Below are 22,161 nucleotides of genomic sequence, written 5' to 3'. Positions count from 1 at the left end.
CTCTTTCCATTTTTCACTTCTTCTTCGAGGCTAGAGATTCGACCTAAAAAAGACCCAAACTTCAGTGAGGCTGAGCACTGTGGGACAAGAGAATGTGCTTCATCTACTTGGAGATAAAGTTTTTAATATGTAATAGCTTCTGAGTATTAAGAACATCTCACTTTTGGGGTGATTTAAAAAGTTCTCAATTACATTTAGTAAATGTTCTGACACATTTTCTCTGAAATGCATGCCCACAGTTACACGACATTGCACAGAACAGCACACTGATCCAGCCATGCTCTGAAGCTCCAATAACATCACCCAAACACATTTTAATTCCTGAAACCAGTCAAGCTTGAGAAGATTTATACAAATACCTTGTAAATCACTGATAATCTCTGATCCATGACTTCGATCTCTTCTTTCTGATTCTAGAGCTGACTGAAGATTGAGGAAGTCCTTCTCCAGTTTGAGTTTTGCATTCTCCAGCAGGCAGTTCTTATCTTGGAGCTCTCTGTTATTAGCTTCCAGCTGCTGGATTTGCTTCGTGCTTTCTGTCTGGTTCTTCCTCAGCCTGGCTGCAGTATCAGACTCTGACCGCAGCAAAGAATTGGCTTCATCCAACTAAAGATTGAGAAAAACATACTTCAGATAATTAAAATATAACAACTACTTTTTCTAATACAGAATACTAGATTTGATGGATTAAGGAAATCAAAAGGGATGCATTTTAAGATTGCTTTTGAACACCAAAACATGAGAAGAATGAACAGCTTTTAAAACTCCATTATACATTTTGATTCCCTCCACTACTAAAAATCTGCACACCCAACAGCTCTTACTTTGAAATACACAGATACAAGTTGGCTTGCCTGTCTTTGTAGTTGGTTGATTTTCTCATTGGATATTTGAGAATTCTGATTCCTCTTTTTTAAATCTTCAAGTTGGTCTTTCAAACTGTTAACTGTAACAAAACCAATTCAACACTGTTAATCACCTGATTAATGAAAAAGCTTCAATTTTAACTATGATTCATTTGTTTTATTCTCTAAAAACCCCCATCAAAAGGCACCCTCCAAGCAAGGTTCAACATACCCTCATTTTCCAAATTGCGTTTCTTGTCTGCCTCATGCTCTGCTTTCCTCTGGTACTCTGTGTTCTTGTGCTGAAGAAGAGCCTTCTCCCTTTCTAACTGCCTGACTGCAGACTCCACGTTCTTCCTGGAGGTTATCTGGACATATTTAAGAAAAACACAGCTAAGTACATAGGGAATAGTGTTATTCTTTAAATGATAAGAAGATGCCCTCAGTTGAGTTTGTAATGGAGAAAGACACAGTCTGTTTGCCTGTCACAAACACAGGGTATCACAACACGTGGCCAAATACACACCAGGAGAACTATGGGCAGGAGCTTTTATAATATAAAGACTTTGATAATTTGGGTTTGATGAATCTGGTAAACCTGCCCCTCTGGGAGCACAGAAACATGCATGTCACGTCAGGCCTTGCCATGGGCCTGGAGTAGCAATAACTGAGTTGCACACATCCAGTAAAGGTCTGACAAACTTGTCAGAGCACTAAGGTGCAAAGATGGGCAGGAAACATGGTCCTTTCACTGACACTGAGCAAGGCAAGGAATGGTCTTCCTCTTCTAGTAACACTGCCCTCCCATCTTCAATGTTCAGAACCACCTAGGAGATCTTTTATCTCATGCTGTCCTCCAATTCAAAACACCTTAAAAACCAATCCTGTAAACAAATGTGTGGTTGCAGTACAGAAATTATCATGAAAACCTTTTAGCAGTGACAATTTCATGCATGTGAATATCAAGAAATCAGCTGCTATGTCCTGCTATAAGTACACAGATACTCAAAAAAGTTTGTTGTTTCCTACAGAAAAAAGCCACACACAAGTGTTAAAAGTTCTAATTCCAAGAATAAATAACTATGGACTTACCTCTTCATCTAGCTCTTTCACTGTCTTCTCTAAACGAGTATTAGTAGACCTGAAGAAGTTTGAAAAATATTTTTTAACTCTGCTGATTATTCAGAAATTAGAATGTTTGGATATGTCTCAATAATTTTATGTAATATATTCTATTTTCAGCAATCACATGAAACTTCAAGGACTAGGAAAATATCACTCAAACAAAAGAGAGATTCTTATAGAGAGTTAAGGCAAAAAAAACCCAAACCAAAGAAAAAAACCCCAACCAAACCCACAAAAACCCCCAGTGAGTCACAGGAGTAGCAAGAATTAAGCCAGCAATTTACAGTCAGGTCTGCTTGCAGGGCCAGGAATCCCCAGTGAATGCTTTTAAGCATTCCAAACCAAAAAGGTGTATTAAAACTTCTTTATAAGCATTCCTAACATGTCAAAACAGTCTTACCTGTACTTCTGTTCTAGCTCATCTTTGGCTTGTAACTCGTTACTGAGCTGTTCTTCCAGCTTGCTTAGTTTTGTCTGAAACTGTGAAATGTGAGAAAAGCACAGCCCACATGTAAAACACTAGCATGTAAACCAGGTGTCATTCAATTAAATAACACTAAAAAAAAGGGTGAGAGGAAAATTAATCCAGTCTTCCAGTCTTTTACTTTAAAGTCATGGCAGAGAGGCTGTATCTGTGCAAGGAATTCATCCTGATGGTGCTAGAGGGACAGACCCATAGCAGGGAAATCTGCTGCATGAAGCAACTCTCAGGTGCCCCAGGTTGTGAGCCATGGCAGGTCCACGGGCACAGGAGAGTGCTGCTGGCCCTCCACTGCCCTCCTCTGTGGGCAGAGATCTGCAGTGCAGCAGAGTCGTTGGGACAGTCTTTTCTAAGTGCAACTAACAAACACAGAGGGGGCTCCTGCCTGAATCTGATGCTCAGAGGACACCCCTCAGCAGGCTCGGGGACGGAGCGTGAAGTGGGAGCTCTTAGTCTAACACACACAGAAGCCAACACACACTTTTCCCTTAGGAATGCCTTGCTTACTAAAGTATTAGAGAGAAATTACGAGTCAAGTACCCAAATATTAACTAAATAAATTCCAAATAATAATTTTTTATTTGTCTCATGCCTTCAGGCTCTCAAACACATTTATTTTTGTCCCTTCTCCCTCCTCCTCTACCCCCCACAGAATGTAATGTAAAATTACGGTTTTCTAAAACACTTCATAATTGTAGCAATTAGAAGATTCTCAGAACAAGGACACTGAAAAGGACATCAAAATTGGAGGCTCATTGCTTGAGACAGCACAAATATAAAAAGTTGTCAGAAGTGAAATGCCAAATTTTACCAACTGTATTTACTATCACAGCATAAAAAGCAAATACCACAAATGTGACACTATGTATTCTAGGCAGCAGCAGCCTTGCATTTTAAAAAGGAAACTCTGACACTATTTTCTATTCAGCAGTGGCAGAAAGGTTTGCAGCAGAGTCTAATAAACAATTTAAATTTCTGCTGGGCAATACATAATGCATCTCCTTTACTCTTTTTTTTAAGCTTTGAAAGGGAGTTGTAAGTTTAAGAAAAATTAACAATACACTATCTACACCTTAATCATAAAAATATTCAAGTAATGAAGTACAGAAAAATTCCATAGCATTCTCCTGTCATCTGCCAATTTAAATCCCACTGCACATCTTCACAAGCTGTACCAAGGTGGTCCATGCACTCCCTTCAACTGAGAGCAGGATTCTAACACCCCTGCAGCACTACAGGTGACAATTTACTTTTCCAGACTCTGACTAAACCAGTCATGAATCATTCAGACAAGTCTGGAGCCAAAGTTCACAACCTTCTCAAGACTGATACTGCTTGTGGCAAGCAGAGCCTTACATATTTGTTCTTCAAAGTCTAGATGCCAAAAGCATGTAAGAAAAATCTGTATTTGGTTTTTATGCTACAGTACCTTAATGCTTGAGTACAACTGTTTCAAAATACCACTGGTTTACTGTTAACAATTTCCTGAATAAACAAATATTTAAGGCATTTCACATTCACCCAAATTATGGAGGATTTTTTTCTATTCCTTTCATAATTCAAATAATATACTTACCTCCTTGCTGTCCTGTAAGCAGAAAATATTATTTTTACTGAGGATCATTAAATAACACTCATATACCTCCCCAAAAAAAATAATCTTGAAAACCTATTTTAAACTTTTTATTTTCTTAAATAGACTGAAAATGTGTTAATCATACCATTAATGCTTAGGAAAAAAGGTACTAACCTCATTTTTACTAGATTGCACAGATTCATTTTCTCTGCAAGTCTGAGAAGAGTCACTTAGCAACCTGTCAAAAACAAAACCAAATCCCTCCAGCTCTTATTCAGGTTTTCAGCAACTCTGGCAACCCTGCCAATCAACTCATTTTAATCAATCCTCTCAAGTCTTATTTTGTCCCAAGCTACTCAGGATGATGTTTGTGTTAGTTCAGTGTGAGAGCATCTTCCTGATTTTGAATCTTTTCCTAAGTGAAGCACAACATGTGTTTTCAAATCTATAGCAGCTTGAAATTTTTTAATTAAGACAATTATTTCTCAGTGATTCAAGCTGAGTCCTAACAAGCTATTATCTTGTGTGAACTTTTTTCTAAAGCTACTAATAAAAAACACTTTTAGAACCAAATCACAATTCTATCAGCATTTTAATCCTAGAAGATTTAGGAGACTACATAATTACGTGCATATAAAAATACTATGTTTAATCAGAGTTAAAAAAATAACCAAAATTGTAGCTAATCCTGTTTTCTAATTAAACTCTGCATTTTGTATCTTCACAATTAGACATAAATTAACATGATGCAATGAATAAAATGTATCTAAAGTGGAAAAAAGGGCTATTACATAAGAAAAACCTGCAAGTGTACTTCTAAAAATGCATATGAGAGTAGAGTATCACATACAAATTGTCTCTATAGTAGGTAAATCCTATGAAAGGCAGCTGGTTTCCCACGAAGGCTTTGGGGATGGGAAAGGTTTCCACATCTCCCTTGTCGTCCTCAATGTCATCAAAATTGCTGCTGTCGATGTCACTGCTGAGCTCAGGGACCACGGGAGCAGCAGCTGGGAAGACAGAACAAGATCAGTTCCACTCCCAGCTCCAGTCCTCCTGCAGGCTGCAATCACTAGGACCTTACCAAGCCTGCCAGGTGCCCAGCTAGTTAACTGTGTATTAACCAGGAAGCAGATGTGCAAAGATTACTCCCAACATTTTCTAGAGAAATCCATTTTTACCTGAGTTGCCTAAAGCATAAAGAATTTAAGTGTGCAAAATGGATTTGCTAAGGTGAGAACAGAACTCAACATGCATTCATCATTTCAAGAAACTTCAGTAAAACGTAATTTCAGAAGTTAGAATCAAGCTCATGATCTGAACTAACCAACTTCAGCTTTTGCCTGCTGCTATCAAGGTCACAGTGGTGCCTTAAATGAAAAGCAGTGCAACTGATGGGACCACTGTCAGACTGCTGCCTTGACTACAGAAGGGGTAAAAAGCAAACAAACAAAAAAATCACAGCCCCCCTCCCAAAAATAAACCAAAAAAAGTCACAAAGAAACAGAACCTAACATGCATTCCTTTTAGTGAGAATTAAGAAACGTCAGGTTCCATTGCTCAAAACAGAAACCCATCCATCAAAAGCATCAGATTAATCCAGGAGGAAAATGCTTATTTACTAACCCTTGCTGACAGAGTGTGTATAATAGAAATGATAAATATAAAAGTTTGAGCAAGATTCTTGACAGATGGAAAATGCTTCACCTAGACAGCCTACAGTTTAATTTCTACTATTGCAAATACTGAATAAAAACAGAACTTTTAAGCTCAGGTACTTACTCTCTCGAATGTTGTCCCAGTTCCACTGATCACTCTTGAAGAAAGGGTGATGCTTTATTTCTTCTACCCCGTTTCTCCCAAGTCGCACATCCCTAAACATGGCAATTCAGCCAAATTCACATTAGGAAAAACAGCACTTGAGTTTTGTTATTTGAATTCTAACTTGCTCATAAGCAGTAAAGAAACTTTCAGCAACGACTGTCTCTGTGAACCACATTCATGATCAACCTTGCCAATCAACTCATTTTAATCAATCCTCTCAAGTCTTATTTTGTCCCAAGCTACTCAGGATGATGTTTGTGTTAGTTCAGTGTGAGAGCATCTTCCTGATTTTGAATCTTTTCCTAAGTGAAGCACAACATGTGTTTTCAAATCTATAGCAGCTTGAAATTTTTTAATTAAGACAATTATTTCTCAGTGATTCAAGCTGAGTCCTAACAAGCTATTATCTTGTGTGAACTTTTTTCTAAAGCTACTAATAAAAAACACTTTTAGAACCAAATCACAATTCTATCAGCATTTTAATCCTAGAAGATTTAGGAGACTACATAATTACGTGCATATAAAAATACTATGTTTAATCAGAGTTAAAAAAATAACCAAAATTGTAGCTAATCCTGTTTTCTAATTAAACTCTGCATTTTGTATCTTCACAATTAGACATAAATTAACATGATGCAATGAATAAAATGTATCTAAAGTGGAAAAAAGGGCTATTACATAAGAAAAACCTGCAAGTGTACTTCTAAAAATGCATATGAGAGTAGAGTATCACATACAAATTGTCTCTATAGTAGGTAAATCCTATGAAAGGCAGCTGGTTTCCCACGAAGGCTTTGGGGATGGGAAAGGTTTCCACATCTCCCTTGTCGTCCTCAATGTCATCAAAATTGCTGCTGTCGATGTCACTGCTGAGCTCAGGGACCACGGGAGCAGCAGCTGGGAAGACAGAACAAGATCAGTTCCACTCCCAGCTCCAGTCCTCCTGCAGGCTGGAATCACTAGGACCTTACCAAGCCTGCCAGGTGCCCAGCTAGTTAACTGTGTATTAACCAGGAAGCAGATGTGCAAAGATTACTCCCAACATTTTCTAGAGAAATCCATTTTTACCTGAGTTGCCTAAAGCATAAAGAATTTAAGTGTGCAAAATGGATTTGCTAAGGTGAGAACAGAACTCAACATGCATTCATCATTTCAAGAAACTTCAGTAAAACGTAATTTCAGAAGTTAGAATCAAGCTCATGATCTGAACTAACCAACTTCAGCTTTTGCCTGCTGCTATCAAGGTCACAGTGGTGCCTTAAATGAAAAGCAGTGCAACTGATGGGACCACTGTCAGACTGCTGCCTTGACTACAGAAGGGGTAAAAAGCAAACAAACAAAAAAATCACAGCCCCCCTCCCAAAAATAAACCAAAAAAAGTCACAAAGAAACAGAACCTAACATGCATTCCTTTTAGTGAGAATTAAGAAACGTCAGGTTCCATTGCTCAAAACAGAAACCCATCCATCAAAAGCATCAGATTAATCCAGGAGGAAAATGCTTATTTACTAACCCTTGCTGACAGAGTGTGTATAATAGAAATGATAAATATAAAAGTTTGAGCAAGATTCTTGACAGATGGAAAATGCTTCACCTAGACAGCCTACAGTTTAATTTCTACTATTGCAAATACTGAATAAAAACAGAACTTTTAAGCTCAGGTACTTACTCTCTCGAATGTTGTCCCAGTTCCACTGATCACTCTTGAAGAAAGGGTGATGCTTTATTTCTTCTACCCCGTTTCTCCCAAGTCGCACATCCCTAAACATGGCAATTCAGCCAAATTCACATTAGGAAAAACAGCACTTGAGTTTTGTTATTTGAATTCTGACTTGCTCATAAGCAGTAAAGAAACTTTCAGCAACGACTGTCTCTGTGAACCACATTCATGATCAAATGAAAAAAAAATAAAATATGAAAAGCCACCAACCAGTGATCTGTAGTTTCTTATATAAAATGTGCTCTTTCTTAGCACACACTCTCCCTGAGACGGCTCAGATGTCCAGAATTTGGAGTCTGCCACGTGGGGAGTAAAGCAAGAAAGAAAGCACTGAGGCAAAAACTAAGAAAAAAACTAAAAACACAAACAAAAACCTGACACCCTCGAGGGGGGAAAAAAACTGCAGAAGTTCTGAGCCTGCCAAACCACATGACAAACCCTCAGACGCAGGGGAGGGGAGGTCGGACTTGCTGCACAGAGCAGTTATTCAAAGCTGGGCTGCAATACGTGTTTTAAGTATTCCATCCTCTGCCCCCTAACTAACCCTGACACGTCTTTTGCTGGCATTTGCAGTGAAGTAAATCTGAAGTGCAACAAGGAACCTCCAGTTTGACCAGAAAAGTTGCTCTTAAAACCATCTGCAAGAACAGGACATAAGAACAATGCGTGCAGAAGAACCAACAATAAATCACAGGGCTGATGCTGGTTCCTTCTTCCAGTGCTCCAGCAGCAACCAGGCACACAGAGAGGAGGCATCTGTCTGCAGGGACTCCCTGGAGCACCGTGTTAGGAATCAACAGGAAGAGGGACACAAGCAGGGGAAGTTCACCTCACCACACTGACAGCAGCACATCCTACTCCTATTAGCTCCCTACCCTTCAGCTGCTACGGGTGAAAAATGCTGCTCAAGCACATCCTTCCTGAGTAACCAGGCTCTTGCTCAAGAGCAAACACACTCTCTTTGAATGCAAAAACTATCAGGCAGTTTTTTTCCCCTGATCCTCATCCTACCAAGGTTCTGCTGCAGCCAGGCCCTGGTGAGCACAGCAAGGCCCAGGAGGGCATCATGGATCCAGAGGTAATTTAAAGCAGAACACTGCAGGTCCATAATCAAGGAGACTGAAGATCAGCTCTGCTTTGGGAAAGTAAGGAAAATTCAAGTGTTCAGACCAGGAACAAGCTTGCACTGCTAATGTCAATGAATGCTGAGTTCCACAGCCTACCTGGTTAGTCAGCTGTACCTGTCAACAAATACAACAAAGCCAAGGAAGAGTTCAAACGTTCTAAGAAAGCTTAAACGAACTCAGTAAATACATGTTTGCTTCCAGAAAAGTATTTGCTTTCATTTGTTTAAGTAACAACTGCTTATACACTGAGCACAACAATTTAGTCCCTGCCTTGGAGCCTACAAACTCCTTTCAACATCTGCTACTGCTACTGTTTTATATGCTGCAATTGGAAGGATCTGTCTGGCACAAACTGTGTTGTTAACAAGAACTGTCAGAGCTGCTCATAGAAATAAAACACAATACCTGGAAAAACCACCCCAAAAGAAAATCTAGAGAGCAGGAGGTTTTGCAGAAGAGATTTGAACAGAGATTGGCTGAAGCAATGGAAGGAGTTGTTTATTACAATGTACATGTGCTAATGCCATCCAAAACAAAAAGAGTACCAGAATACCACACACACTTACCTGTCAGTTAAAAAGGCACAGATAAGGTTCTTTGCATGCTTGGAGATTTCCACATCATCTGGGAAATGTAAAGAGTTCTTATGATCCATAATTTTACTGTATGTTCCTACTAATGAGTCTGCATAAAAAGGAGTATCACCTGAAAAGAAACAGTAAATTGGCTGTGATTTTGAGTAATGTTCAGGTCATGTAAGTTGAAAAAGGCAAAACATATAAAGTCTACAAGTAGTTTTCCCTAAAATACTGGTTTATTTTTTAAAAATCAATAAAAATTGAATGCAGGGTGCAAAACAATGCCCACTGCTAAAAATATTCCTAAAAAAAAAATGCCTGTGTTACAAAACTGAACTGTTTTCCATCCTGCATATCCTTACCAAAATGTTGCCCAGTGAATTCCAGCTTCTGTTCTACCTGAAGGCTATGACTGTGCTTTCCAGGTCACAGGATGGCTGACATGCACATAAACCCCCATCCCTGAGAACCTCCATGAGTGTCAGGAACAGAAACTCAGTGAAGGGTGGGGAACACAGAGGTGCTGGAGGGGATGCACCCAAGCTCTCCAAAGGCAGATTCAGAGGCAAAGGTCTCTGCCTGCCCCAGAGCTGCTGGCAGGTGAGCTCCAAGCAGGAGCCCTCAGTGTCACTGCCACGTTCTACCTGTACTAACACATCCTGCTGACTGATCAGTTATGAGTGCCCCTGCTAATTAACATGGGCAGGTGGCTTTTACAATGACAGCCCTGCCTCACACACAGGTTTGCAGCACAGGCTGGTGTTCAGTCTGGCTTCTCTGCAGACACATCCTTAGGAAAGATAAAATAGGGAGAACTTAAGAGAATCAGGACTGATGAAGGTAACTGACACTCAGGTCAATGGGCAACATTCTGATAATCGATGGTTCTGGTCAGTGACCAAGAGGCTGCAGTTTTACACAGATCCTTTCCCAGAACTAATCACCAGGTTTAACAGAGAAGGTCCCACAGGTCCTTGCTGCTGCCTCCCTGCTTCCAAACCTGATCCTTCTCCATTGCTTTTGATTTAGGCCACACCTCAAAACTAGTCACTGAACTACAGCAGTGTCAGGATGCATCCCCTGCCCAACATTTTGGCTTTTAGTGAAATAAAAATTTTTGCCCTTAGCACAATAAAAGGCAGGGCTGTACAGTGTCCTGACTGAAACCAGAGTGTCAGAATGCTTTCCATGTTTTCCTCAAGGTGGAGAGTTTTCAAAGACCATAGGCAGAAATTGATCATGAACACAAAAATAGATACTTGCTACCAGAGTGTGGGATATGAAGAAACTAAGATTATGAAAAGAAAACCAGGTGGGAAAGTCCACAGATGTTTTTTTAAATTACTGTTGTTAATGGGATCTTGACACTGATAAGGTTACTTAAGATTGGAAACGATAACACTAACATTGGTTTATGTTACATGTTGTTGAAGGGGAAAAACAAGAAATGGTCAAAATACGTAAGTGTGAAAAATCACAAAGATAATGAAAGCAAAACCTCCAGTCTAAACACAAGAAAAGAATTACGTTGAGCACTAAAAAAAACCAACCCAAAGCAGTAAAAATAGCATAACGTTAGATATTAAAACAAGATACAGCTTGAGAAGAAAATTAAATATGAAATATCAGAAATTTTCCAATACACAAGTCCAAACCCTAGGAATAACTACACCAAATAAAGCCCATGAGCTTCACAACCCATACAGAAGCCTGGGAATAAAAACAGTGTGTTGCACTGAAACACAGATGTATTTTTGTCCTAATCAAGTAGAAGCTCCCTCATATAACCTGGATCATGCAAAAACCTGTACCTCTTCACTTTCACTTAAAACCCCTGTTTTCATTAGAAGGATAAAAAGGGGAGAATCCTCTCTTAGACACAATGGGGGAAGAGGCTCTGAGAAAATACTCTGGGCAGCAATTTCCATCATTTTCTTTATTGTTAACATAGTCTGTGAGAGACAATTAACTATAAAACAGACTTTTGGTAAGTCAAAACACCTTTATTCTGAAAGACACTGAGACTGTAATAGCATCATATATCCAAATGTCTTTCCTGGCTCAGGATACAAGACAGATCAGCTCTGCAGTATTCCCAGAACATGCTGATTTGGGTTTTTAATAATTATATGCTCAATTCCACCCTTGGACAATCTGTTTTGCTGCCTGCTGATAATACTGATCCTCACTGTATTTTAAGATGCAGATGACTCATTTCCTCAACAGATTATACTCTGTTAGTTACCATAGCAGTCCAGTGTATTTTACTGGAAAATCCTGTCTTAAGCCTAAAGAATCAAGCTATACTTCCACACTCCCACTGTCATTTTGGCCAAACAGAAGCCGCTGCTACTGCCCCTGTGGTGGCACAAGCTGGCATGAGATGGTGAGGGAGCTGACCCCTGTTAAAAATGTCCTAGGAATTAGTTTTAAGCTGAACAACTCCTCAGGGAGCAAGCACAAAACCAGCTGTGGCAGCATCAGAGTGACAGGGAAAGGGAACAGAAGTAAATCAGCAGCCTCAGCCAGTCAGCAGCGCCAGGCAGGTACAAGCACCTCCTCCCCAAGTGCAGCTGAAGGGGAAGGGGAAGACCCAGGGATCATCTCAGCAGCAGCAGAAATGGCTACTTACCCACTAGCATCTCAAAAAGGAAAACTCCCACAGACCACCAGTCGCACTCCCGTCCATAGTAACCATCACCCCCCTGGGATTTCAGGACTTCAGGAGAGATGTAGTCGGGGGTCCCCACGGCCGTGTCACAGCGCACCATGCCTGTCTGTGCAACAGCAACAAGTCCAGCAGCTCAATTCAAGCACTTCTGAGTCTTGGCACAATTCGCAAAAACACCAAAAATACAGCCCCAAATATGTGGGTTTTACTCCAGGAGCAACATGGACCAAAATGACAGTTCCTGACAATGTGCTCCCCCCTGCCTACTGCACACAAGTTTCTCTTGATTACATCTTTCAAAAACTGACCACTTTTATTATTTTTACCATTAGTTTCAATATCAACCTACAGACCATATGGGACTGTTCCTTCTCTCACTGAATTCAGGGACAAACTGTAGAATAACTTAGACAAGCTATGAGTTCTGGGCCCTGCACTGCAGGTGCATAACAGCTTTGTCTCATTCAGACAGTATATGAAAAGCCATAAGTAAATATCTACAGTCACACCCTGTTTTTTATTTGAAGATAGGGGAAAAAATTAAAAAGAAAACCCATGTTTAAAGAACGATAAAGTGTTATGAAAAAAATAAGGTAAAATACAAGCATCTCAGTGATTTTTATTACCAGTGATTTTTTGTATAATGGAACGATTCCCTTAATGGATTGCTTCACACCAAGGGACTGACAGTGCAGGTGCTGAATGACACAGAAGCATGGCCAGACCTGCCAGCATGCTGCTTCAGACTTAAAACCCCTGTTTCCTTTAAGCAAATTCCCTGCATTCATTCCAGAGAGAACAGATGGATGAATGAAATCAAATCCTGGATGAACTTAGATAAGTACCAAAAATGAACCCCTCTTCGCTTCCACCTCGCAATGTCAAATCTTTTCTAAGTCATCTTGCAAAGCTCTTTGTGCATTTTGCCACCAACTTCAGCTAAACATTAACACAGAATCTGAGTGGCAACAACTGAAGTCAAAATACATATTTAAAGAAAGGAAAATTAACATTTTGCTTTTGGGACTGTATTGATATGTAAGAACTAGGCACCAAATTACAATCTCTTTTCACACACAATATGAACTGCCAAAAGCTTTTATTCTAAAACCAGAATCCTGAAAAGAATAACCTGACTTTAAATGTTTCCAGGGATGGAGCATCTGCCACCTCTTTGTGCATCCCATTCTCATGTCTCACCCTCATAGTGAAAAGTTTCTTCCTCATATCTAGTCTAATTCTCCCCTCTTCCAGTTTAAAACCATCACCCCTTGTCCTATGGCTACAGGCCCAAGTGACCACTTGTCCCTGATCTCCATCTGGATGTTGAGCTGTTGACCACACAACCAGTGCCTCACCCACCCAGCCAGGCCTCTGCTCCCTCCTGAAGTTCCTCTCAGTCCACAGGAGCTGGAAAGGGCAGGTGTGGAAAGGTGGGATAGCTCAGGTGCTCACACTGCACCCAGGTCCAGCAGAGCCTTGGATGAGCTCCTGTGAGAAATAACTTGGGTGCTAAAAAGAGGAACACGTTCCTTTCAGCTGAACTGTCTGAGCTGAGGTGATAACTCCCAATGGCAAACATCCCTTCTTTGGGTAACATCTCTTTTCAACAGGTATCCTTTACATCTGTGCTCCTCCACAAGCTTGGTCAGCACAAGGCAGCATGATGCACTGAGCCTGGCACCACCAGGGATTCCTGGCTCTACAAAACCCACCCAAGCCCACCATGCCACCACTGCCCAGGTTGTGACAAAAAAACGTGTAGAGTAGGGTCTGGTTAAACTTGCCTGGGCTACCTTATCATACCTTAACACCAAAGGGAACTACAATCCCTGCTAAACCTTTGAGGCCAACTCCAGTCTCTATTCAAGTCTAGAAATACCTTGTTGCAGATTTTAAAAGAAGCAAAAAAACCCAAACCCCACAAACCACCACAACTGAGTTACAAAAACAACCAGTTCCTTTTATGTTGGAAAAGAGCACTAAGACACTTTGCAATTCCTTACACATACTGGCAAGGAAGAACTCTGCTGCAAGTGTCTGGACCGGCCTGGAGGGCTTAAGAGGACACTGACTTCAGTTCCACAGCGAAGGTCAAAAAAGCGTCTCGCCAAATTGCAGCAGAGCTTTCCTGGGCTCTGAACAGCATAAGGGAATGTGCACAACTGCTAGAAGAACTCCAGATCAGAAAAAATAAGTGTTGGGTAAGCATATATTTTCTAGAAATGATCCTGCCAACATCAATATTATATTTACACAGCTGGGATGTGTTCATGTTTTGTAAGAAGAAGCATGAGATTTGGAGATAATCCAGAACCTCTCAACTTCTAAAGCTTCCTGTATAAAAAACGTTTGCCATTCTACTGAGTCTGAGAAACACAAAGAACTTAAAATATAATCTATTTTAAAAATCAACTTCTGTAGGAGATGGCTGGTTTATTCCTGATGCCAGTGCAGGGTGGAGCTCACTTTAACTCTTCACAAGAAACGTGCACAAGGGATCACTCTTTTCTTTTTGTACATTTATACCAACAAATTTCTGATGGTTTTTAATTATCTCTTCTGGTGAACATCAGATTCCCTGAAGACTTAGACTCCGTTGACTCAGAACCAAGAATAATTTTTTTAAGGACTAATTTAAGTAATTAAGTACTGCTTCTGATTTTTTCAACTACAGCTGTAGTTGTTCAAGGAAGTTAATATCCTGTCACAGGAACGAAAAGACCCATAACCAGGCAGCACTTCTAGATCCAGTCAAAGAGACATCACTTAATGATGCAAATGCAAATTAAGTAGATTGCAGAGATTAGACCAAGTGCTGCCTAAACAATACATTAGAAAAATCTAACACATTAAAGCAAATAAGCTTAAAAGGATCATCCTTGCCATCGTTAATACAGAAGCCTTTCAAAGGCCAGGCAAATGATAACACACATTCATGTAATATTTTTAAGAATTTGTTATAAAAGGAAGAATATATTGTGTAAGTTACAGCACAACTGTGTTTGTCAGGGAGATTTTAGAAGTGCAAACTAAAAAAGGTAGATTAATTTATGTCTCCTTTATTAATTTAAGCTATTACATCCTGTTAAAAACACAGTGATTTTATACAGTCTCGTTAGAAATCAATACTTGGCTGTACATGATAAAATCCGGACAACTAAAATGTATACATCTTGATGAAATAAATTTTAATCACCGTTTCACACACCACTGCTACCTTACTGTGACCTCATGTTAACGACCACTAGAGGATGCTCTGAGAACACACATGGTAAAAAAAAAAGGACCTGTATCTTGCCTCTAAAATATCATTCACAGAAAAATGCCAGTTTACAAAGGTTCCAAGGTTACCAATATTGAAACTAGGAGTTGTCACATAAACCTGTTAGACATTTAGCAAAAAGAACTTGAGAAATTCATAAACACACAATGCTTGCAAAATAACCAAGAGTAAGTTTACTTCCTTCTTCCATAAGCTAGAACAGTTTATTACAGAGGAGGTTACAGTATTTAAAGTACCCTTTTATTTAAAACTAAGGGACAAGGAACAGCCTTCCAATCAACTGGACTATTTGATGAATATACCTCTGGGTATTATAATTCAGAAGAAAGTAACCCTAGATTTACAGCTGTATAGAGGATCAATGATTCAGCTGCATACTTACTTCATCCATTTTCATGCAAGTGCCAAAATCTGCCAGCTTCAGGTGCCCATGTTTGTCCAGCAGCATATTGTCAGGCTTCACATCTCGGTGGATCAGGCCCATGGAGTGAATTGCATCCAGAGCAAGGACCACTTCAGCTGTGTAGAACTTGGCCCACTTCTCAGGCACGTCGTAATTGCTCATGAGGTTCACAAGATCTCCACCTGGCATGTATTCCATGACCATGTACAGGTATTTGTCATCTTGAAAGGCACAAAATAGCTGCACCGTTACAAAAGGGAAACAAAAAAGAGCAATTACTTTTCAGAGGCAGCTGGGGAAAGAACAAAGCATATTATTTTGATGTTTCATCAAACCTCAACACACACTTTCAAGAATGATGTAAAGAAACTTTATTTTCTATATTCAGATAATCTACATTTTCTGTGATGACAGTACCCTGACATTTACTGAGCTTAAAAGCTCCTTCATCATAATTTTTAAGAAAACAAAGATTTCCTGATTATTTTAGCAGTATGAACTTGTATCTACCCATGTTCCTTGGCATGCAAAAGCATTACTGAATCAAAATGCAAAATATTGCATCTAAGAAAGAAGCCTCATGTACTGATTTGAAAATGGTTCCACAGTGAACAGCAGCTTAGAATGTTTCTAAATGTCTTATAAATGTCCTTAGTTCTGTGCATGTTTAGAAAAGCACCTGCCACTTTTGTCATAAATCAATGAGCATGCTTAAATCAGAAAGAAAAAAAATAATCCTGAAGACAATTATAACAATACAAATAAATTATCCTTAACAGTAGAAGTTAAGTCTGGTATAGGTTGCATCTTGCACATCTCCTACTGGTATGACAGTGAAACTAAGTTGAACCTCTTTAAAATGTATTTCAGCCCTAGAGTGCTGAAGTCTAAGAGATTTCCCCCAGTGCTCATCAGGGCTGAAAATGGCCCCAGTCACTAAACAGCATTATAAGCAAATGGTCAGTGACTGGTGTGAAAAAGCATCTGCAAGCCTTTCGCCTCATTTCTCTGGGAATCCTGCTCCTTTGCATTAAAAACTTCAATCATGCACATCTTTAAATTGCCCACACAAAATTCAAAGGTAATTGAAAACGAGGATGAGTGGAAAGGAGGAAATACAGGGAGTTTGTGGAGGGTGAGAAAACATGAAAGGCAGGAAATGTTATTGAAGAGATTTGACCTTTAGATTAAAAATTATTGTACAGAAGGTCTATAGTATAAATACATACTTTAATACATATATATTGCACTGTATTTGTTTTCACAAATGCACAGTACATACAACATATAATATGATTGTGCATTTGGTCATTAAAATCTAAATTAAAAAACAAAATAGTCCCTCTATTCTCATATGTTAATATATGAATGTAACAGTAATAAATATCAACACTTTGCCTTTATGCGGCACTTTCATTATTGCCCTCGAGGGATTTCATTTAAAAAAAAATAAAAAATTATCTAGGGCTCTGTGTTTTTTCCTATAGAAAGGAAGGCAGAGAGAAGCAGTGTGATCTGTCCCAGTTTCTACCTCAGAACAGGACCTACATTTTCCTAAAACTAGCTCAGTGTCCTATCCCACTGGACCACACCATCTAAATATATCACACAAATACATTTCATCACAAAAGGCATATTTAACTCATTTGCTATTTTCAAACACTTGCCACACTTTCCTTTGAAAACTGTCATACATTGCTGGGTACTTCCAACAACATGGGAGGAATAAAAATAATTCCAGGCAACTAGGGCCATTGAACAAACCCAAACAACTTAATAAAACCTCATCTCTACCTGGTTAAGTATTTCTGCTGAAGACAGGCAAGAACACAGCATATGCTCAGAAGAGCAAATCATCTAATTAAAAAAACCACCCTGTAGAACGTTTCTTGCATCCATGAGATTAAAGTGTTATGAAGAGTATTTGGAAAGCTTCAGGCCAGCCTGCACTTCTGAAAGGTGCAGAAGCATGGCAGTGGATGTGAGAGCATTTAATGCGCTCATTACTCAACAGAAGGCAGCGCTCACCATTTCTCTAAGGATGTGCTTTCACTACTCATTCTGCTAATGGGTGTCATTTACCAGTTACAACAAGCCACAATACTCAGTACTAGCTCTTCCCAAAGGCACAATTCATGCTGCAGACATGATGATGATACATGTCATGAGACAGCTGCAAGTAAGTGTGCCCCAGCCCAGCTAAAGAAGCCAGCTCTCCATTGCTTGCATGGGAATTTTTCTTAGTTGGAAAGGTAACCTCCCTATTATTCCTAATAATTATGTGGATATTACAAAAATACATTTAATTCCATTTTATTATGCCTTTGGAGTGACTAAAATGTAAATTAATCTACTTCCTAACACAGCCAAATACACAAACTCAGTGGAATTACTCTAAGGATGTATCTTGAAAAAGTAAAATCTGAACCTAAACCATTATTTCAGTTTAGATGTAAATTCAAAACCAGTTTGAGACTGGGAAAGATTAATGGCTGCATTATTCTGATTTTACACATCTTCCTCACCTGAACAACCCATGGACTGTTGGCGAAGGCCATGATGTCTCTTTCTTCCCAGAAAAAGGCTGAATCTGATCTCTTGATCATTTCAAATTTACTAAGTAGCTTCATTGCATAAACCTTCTGTGTCATTTTATGGCGAACCTGTTGGTTGAAGGAGAAAATACTTTTTATTTCAAAAAATGGTAAAAAACCCCTTACCACCAGCACAGTGTATTTCTGGTATGAGCATAAAAATGAGAGCTGTTTCCACTAGTCTGCTAGAAGACAAAACACCAAACCCAAAGCAAAACCAACGCCAGACTCAGAATGAGAACAGCTCTGCCTTTCTCTAAAGGACTGGACTGCTCTTCTTAACGTGTTAAGAATCAAAATGTCTACTTCAAATCACCCAGACCACTAAAAAAATACATGTTAAAAATGTAAATAATTCTATTTACAGAATTAAAAAGGAAATGCTTGCCTATTCCCCCTTGAAAAGTTCCATTGTGTAAAAAGAAATAAAATGTACATGTGTTTACATTTTCTTCATCTGAACATCATCTGTCTGCTGCATTCATGTCAGGAATCCTGCCAGCAGTCTGCTGCAGCCTCTCCCAATTCTTATCTTCCACAAAAAGGATTGTTCATATTTCTTAAGTCATTATTAAATTAACTTGAAATGCTGCAAAGTTAAATCTGTTGGAAAACTGAATTTTAAACTTTTATGACAAAATCTGAAAATATTCTGGAAAACTTCATCTGAACATGGACATGAAACAAAATCCTTAAAAGCACAGACTAGAAAGTCATAACTCTGTTAATGAAACCATGTTAGATTTGTGTTACTACTAAAGGACCAGTTTTTTAACATTCTTGAGTGTTCTTTGCAGAAACCAAGGTGAGAAGTATTCAGCTGTGAGGTATCTGAGTCAGCAGAAAAAAAAAGAAACTCACTGCATCTTCATTTTCTGCTTGTTCTCTTCACAAGAAAATAAAAACCAAACAGTGGACTAATTTGTGAAATCAGAACCAAGCAGTCATGACTTTCTGGTGCACTTATAAACCTCACATTTAGTAAAATAAACCATATCTCCCAAGCTCTTAGTTCTATGAGATGTCCCAGTTTAATTCCTCTTCTTAAAGACTGCTCAATCCCCTGCACCTGCAGTTTGAAACTTCAGAGCTGCACCTGTTGGGCTACAAACTGGGGAGCCTCAGTCTCCTGCTCCTGGAGAGCTGGAAATATTAATGTTGCTGAAGCCAAAAGGAATGATTTGTCAGAAATGGAGACACAATAGGGGGAAGAAAAAAAATATATTGGAAAGAATGAGAATATGGACAGAAAAAGGATTTGTTGCTGACTTACTATTCTTGAAATTGGGGATTTTTGGTCTCAACATACAGCTACGACAGTGCTAGGATGAGCAGGATTAGCATCTTGCATAGGTTCACAGTAACCAGCAACCTTCTGTACAGTGAGATCAAAACACCTCCAGCCAAACAGCACAATGCAGACTATTAACTGGCTAGTGAAGGTGTCCTAAAAAAAAAAAAAGGATTTGGAGACTTCCTCCTTCCCATTTACTAATCCCACGTGGGATCATATACAAAGACTTGGTGGTACACCACAAACTGTACCCCATGAAGCTGGACTTCTGTAATCCTGCCCAAAACCAGAAGAAACAAAGACCAGCAGCCTCAAAAAGATACTGTTTAATGGAAGATGCATTTTCTGTGGAGGTTCATGCAAAGCTCTGCAATATACTTAGTGGTTTACAATTCCTGAAATTGTTGAGTTCTCTTGCCTGGGTGTAGTTAGTGTAGCTGCCTTCCTGTATGAGCATCATTGTCTCCCAGGGCTTGGGCAAAAGAAGTCTTGGGAAGTCAGCAGAGCCTGAAGCCAGCTCCTGCATAGCAGGTGCAAAGGGAACAGGGGGAGCAGGGACCCCAGCCCATGCCCATGCAAGGAGGCCCTGCAGGCTGATCCTTGGCTACAGCAGTGCTTGGGAAAATGGTGAGGTGGGCTCATTCTCTGTATGAAAATGAAGGAAGCAAAGCAACAACTAGCACAGTGACCCAGCCAAAGCTGAGTGTGCCTGGGCAGGCCAAGAGGTGAATGGACCTCCTGCTGCTGTTGTTTCTGGTATCATGGCCATGGCCCTGGGGACAGCCTGTCCAACTGCTACCCACCAGGCCTTTATCCAGAGCTATATTTGAGCACACATCCAGTGGCTCAGAGAACAGATTATTCATCTATTAAACTGTCATGATGCTTCCACTTCTTCCAACTGTTTAAATGAAGTGCCAAATTTAAACCACAGCTCACCAGAGTAACTCTCAAAATAGGTAGGAAAATCCCTCCGTGCCAGCAGCACTGAGTAACACGGCCTCCTTTAACTGCTGGAAATGCACTAAGAGGTGAGAATCTCCCTCTACTCTGCTTCATCACTCCAAGACTTTCAAGAAACAAATACACACAAAATGCATCCATAATTCCTAGGCATCCAAGCCAGGAGACAGCCTGTAGGCAAAGGAAGTAACACCTCCATTTGAAGTTATCAGACTGGGTATGTAGCTGATAATGGTACCATCTCTGTTATGGCAAAGGAAAATGAAGGTCCTAGAGTGCAGGTGTGAAATCAAGGCCAAGGTTTGAAATAATCACAAATATCCTAAAATACTTAACTAAGCCATAAGAAATGGCTACAGATAGGGTACCAAAGTTCATGTTCTGGCAAATTTTCAGGTAACAGACCATGACTGCTTTACTCATATTATCACAGCAGTGGCAGGGAAATTAATAAACAAAGCACTTGATTTTAAAAACTAAGCCAGCACCTGTTTCTATAGGCCATGACAACCCCACAGAAAAGCCTATCACCCAGAGCACCCTTCACTCCTCAAATACAACGAGAGTTGGCCTTGCTTTAGCTGCCTGCCCCAGCACACGAGCAAGCCAGGCTGCTCTGCCCCTGCAGTGACACCCTACCTGCTGAAGAGACCTGGAGGAGAAACTGAAAATACATTTCCATTTCAAATTAAGAGGACTTTTCCTCAAGTGAAAACAAACGGGGCACTCTGGATGTGCTTTCACAAATTACTGCTTCTGCGTAAACCACAGGTAACAAATTAAGCAGCTTAATTCAATTTTTCTGTCTGCCCTAGACACCAGTCACCCCTGCTCCTGGCACTGCACAGGGGAAGCAGCAGCTGGCAATTACTGCTTCGCCTTCCCTCTCACTGCAGGGTGCAGCAGAGCCAGAGGCCAGAGCAGCTTAAGACTTCTGGAGTTCTGGGGAACTGTTTTCCAACGTCAGACACTGGGACCAGAGTCATCTGATCTCTCCTTAATGGACTGACTTTGTTAATTTTGGGGGGGGAAGAGGTGGAGGACAGCCAGGCTTTTAAAAAAAATCTAGCTGTAAGAAATAACAGTGGAGAAGGGGCATTCCTTTCTTGCTAGAAGCTGGAAAGCTGATCTCAGCACACTGCTTCTTTCACAAGAAAATGCTACACTGGAGCAGAAAGCTTGTGAGAAGCACCACGAAATGAAGGAGGTCATGGCTGACTATTTTATGCTATATAGGAACATATTCATTTTTTGTTAGTTATATATTACAAATACTTAACAAATATTGGTGCTACACATTTATGCACAATGGCACACACTGATAACATGACATTCATGAACTTAACTCATGTACTTATTCATGTTTTATTTATGGTTCTTTCTGTGTTCAGCCCCCACTGAAGCAAACTTCTATTTTGATCACAGAAGTGTTGCAAAATACTTTGATTACTGCAAATCCATCATCTACAACTGTGGCGTTAACATTCTGAATGGAGTAGAAATAGACACAGCTTAGCTCAATAGTTTAAACTGGTATCATACCTTGTGAGGCAAAAAAAACAAGGCATGTGTGCCCTCATCACCAGCTAATATTAGTTCAGAACTGCAGCTGGATTTCTTAACCCATTGCTTTTCAGCTGTGAAGTATATTTTTACATTCCAGAAAAAAGAGTG

At 39.8% G+C, this 22,161-nt stretch overlaps 1 protein-coding gene across 1 annotated transcript in view; it reads right to left on the bottom strand.

Annotated features, from left to right (window-relative positions):
• Positions 1 to 22,161, bottom strand: part of ROCK2 (Rho-associated, coiled-coil containing protein kinase 2) — a 50,143-nt gene that overhangs the window by 17,714 nt on the left and 10,268 nt on the right. Inside the window, exons 4-17 of the mRNA XM_010005560.1 lie at positions 18,162 to 18,299; positions 15,616 to 15,876; positions 11,909 to 12,053; positions 9,265 to 9,403; positions 7,521 to 7,612; positions 6,589 to 6,748; positions 4,202 to 4,265; positions 4,028 to 4,039; positions 2,371 to 2,450; positions 1,938 to 1,986; positions 1,078 to 1,213; positions 855 to 946; positions 360 to 606; positions 1 to 43 (exon numbers count right to left, since the gene is read on the bottom strand). The exon at positions 1 to 43 is cut by the window's left edge and continues 1 nt beyond it. Of these exons, the coding sequence (XP_010003862.1) occupies positions 1 to 43; positions 360 to 606; positions 855 to 946; positions 1,078 to 1,213; positions 1,938 to 1,986; positions 2,371 to 2,450; positions 4,028 to 4,039; positions 4,202 to 4,265; positions 6,589 to 6,748; positions 7,521 to 7,612; positions 9,265 to 9,403; positions 11,909 to 12,053; positions 15,616 to 15,876; positions 18,162 to 18,299 (1,658 nt within the window). The remainder of the gene's footprint in view (positions 44 to 359; positions 607 to 854; positions 947 to 1,077; positions 1,214 to 1,937; positions 1,987 to 2,370; positions 2,451 to 4,027; positions 4,040 to 4,201; positions 4,266 to 6,588; positions 6,749 to 7,520; positions 7,613 to 9,264; positions 9,404 to 11,908; positions 12,054 to 15,615; positions 15,877 to 18,161; positions 18,300 to 22,161) is intronic.

This window comes from Chaetura pelagica, unplaced genomic scaffold (assembly GCF_000747805.2).
Source record: "Chaetura pelagica isolate M959 unplaced genomic scaffold, ChaPel_1.0 scaffold589, whole genome shotgun sequence".
Taxonomy (NCBI): Eukaryota; Metazoa; Chordata; class Aves; order Apodiformes; family Apodidae; genus Chaetura; species Chaetura pelagica.
This window is presented reverse-complemented; position numbering and strand designations above follow the sequence as displayed.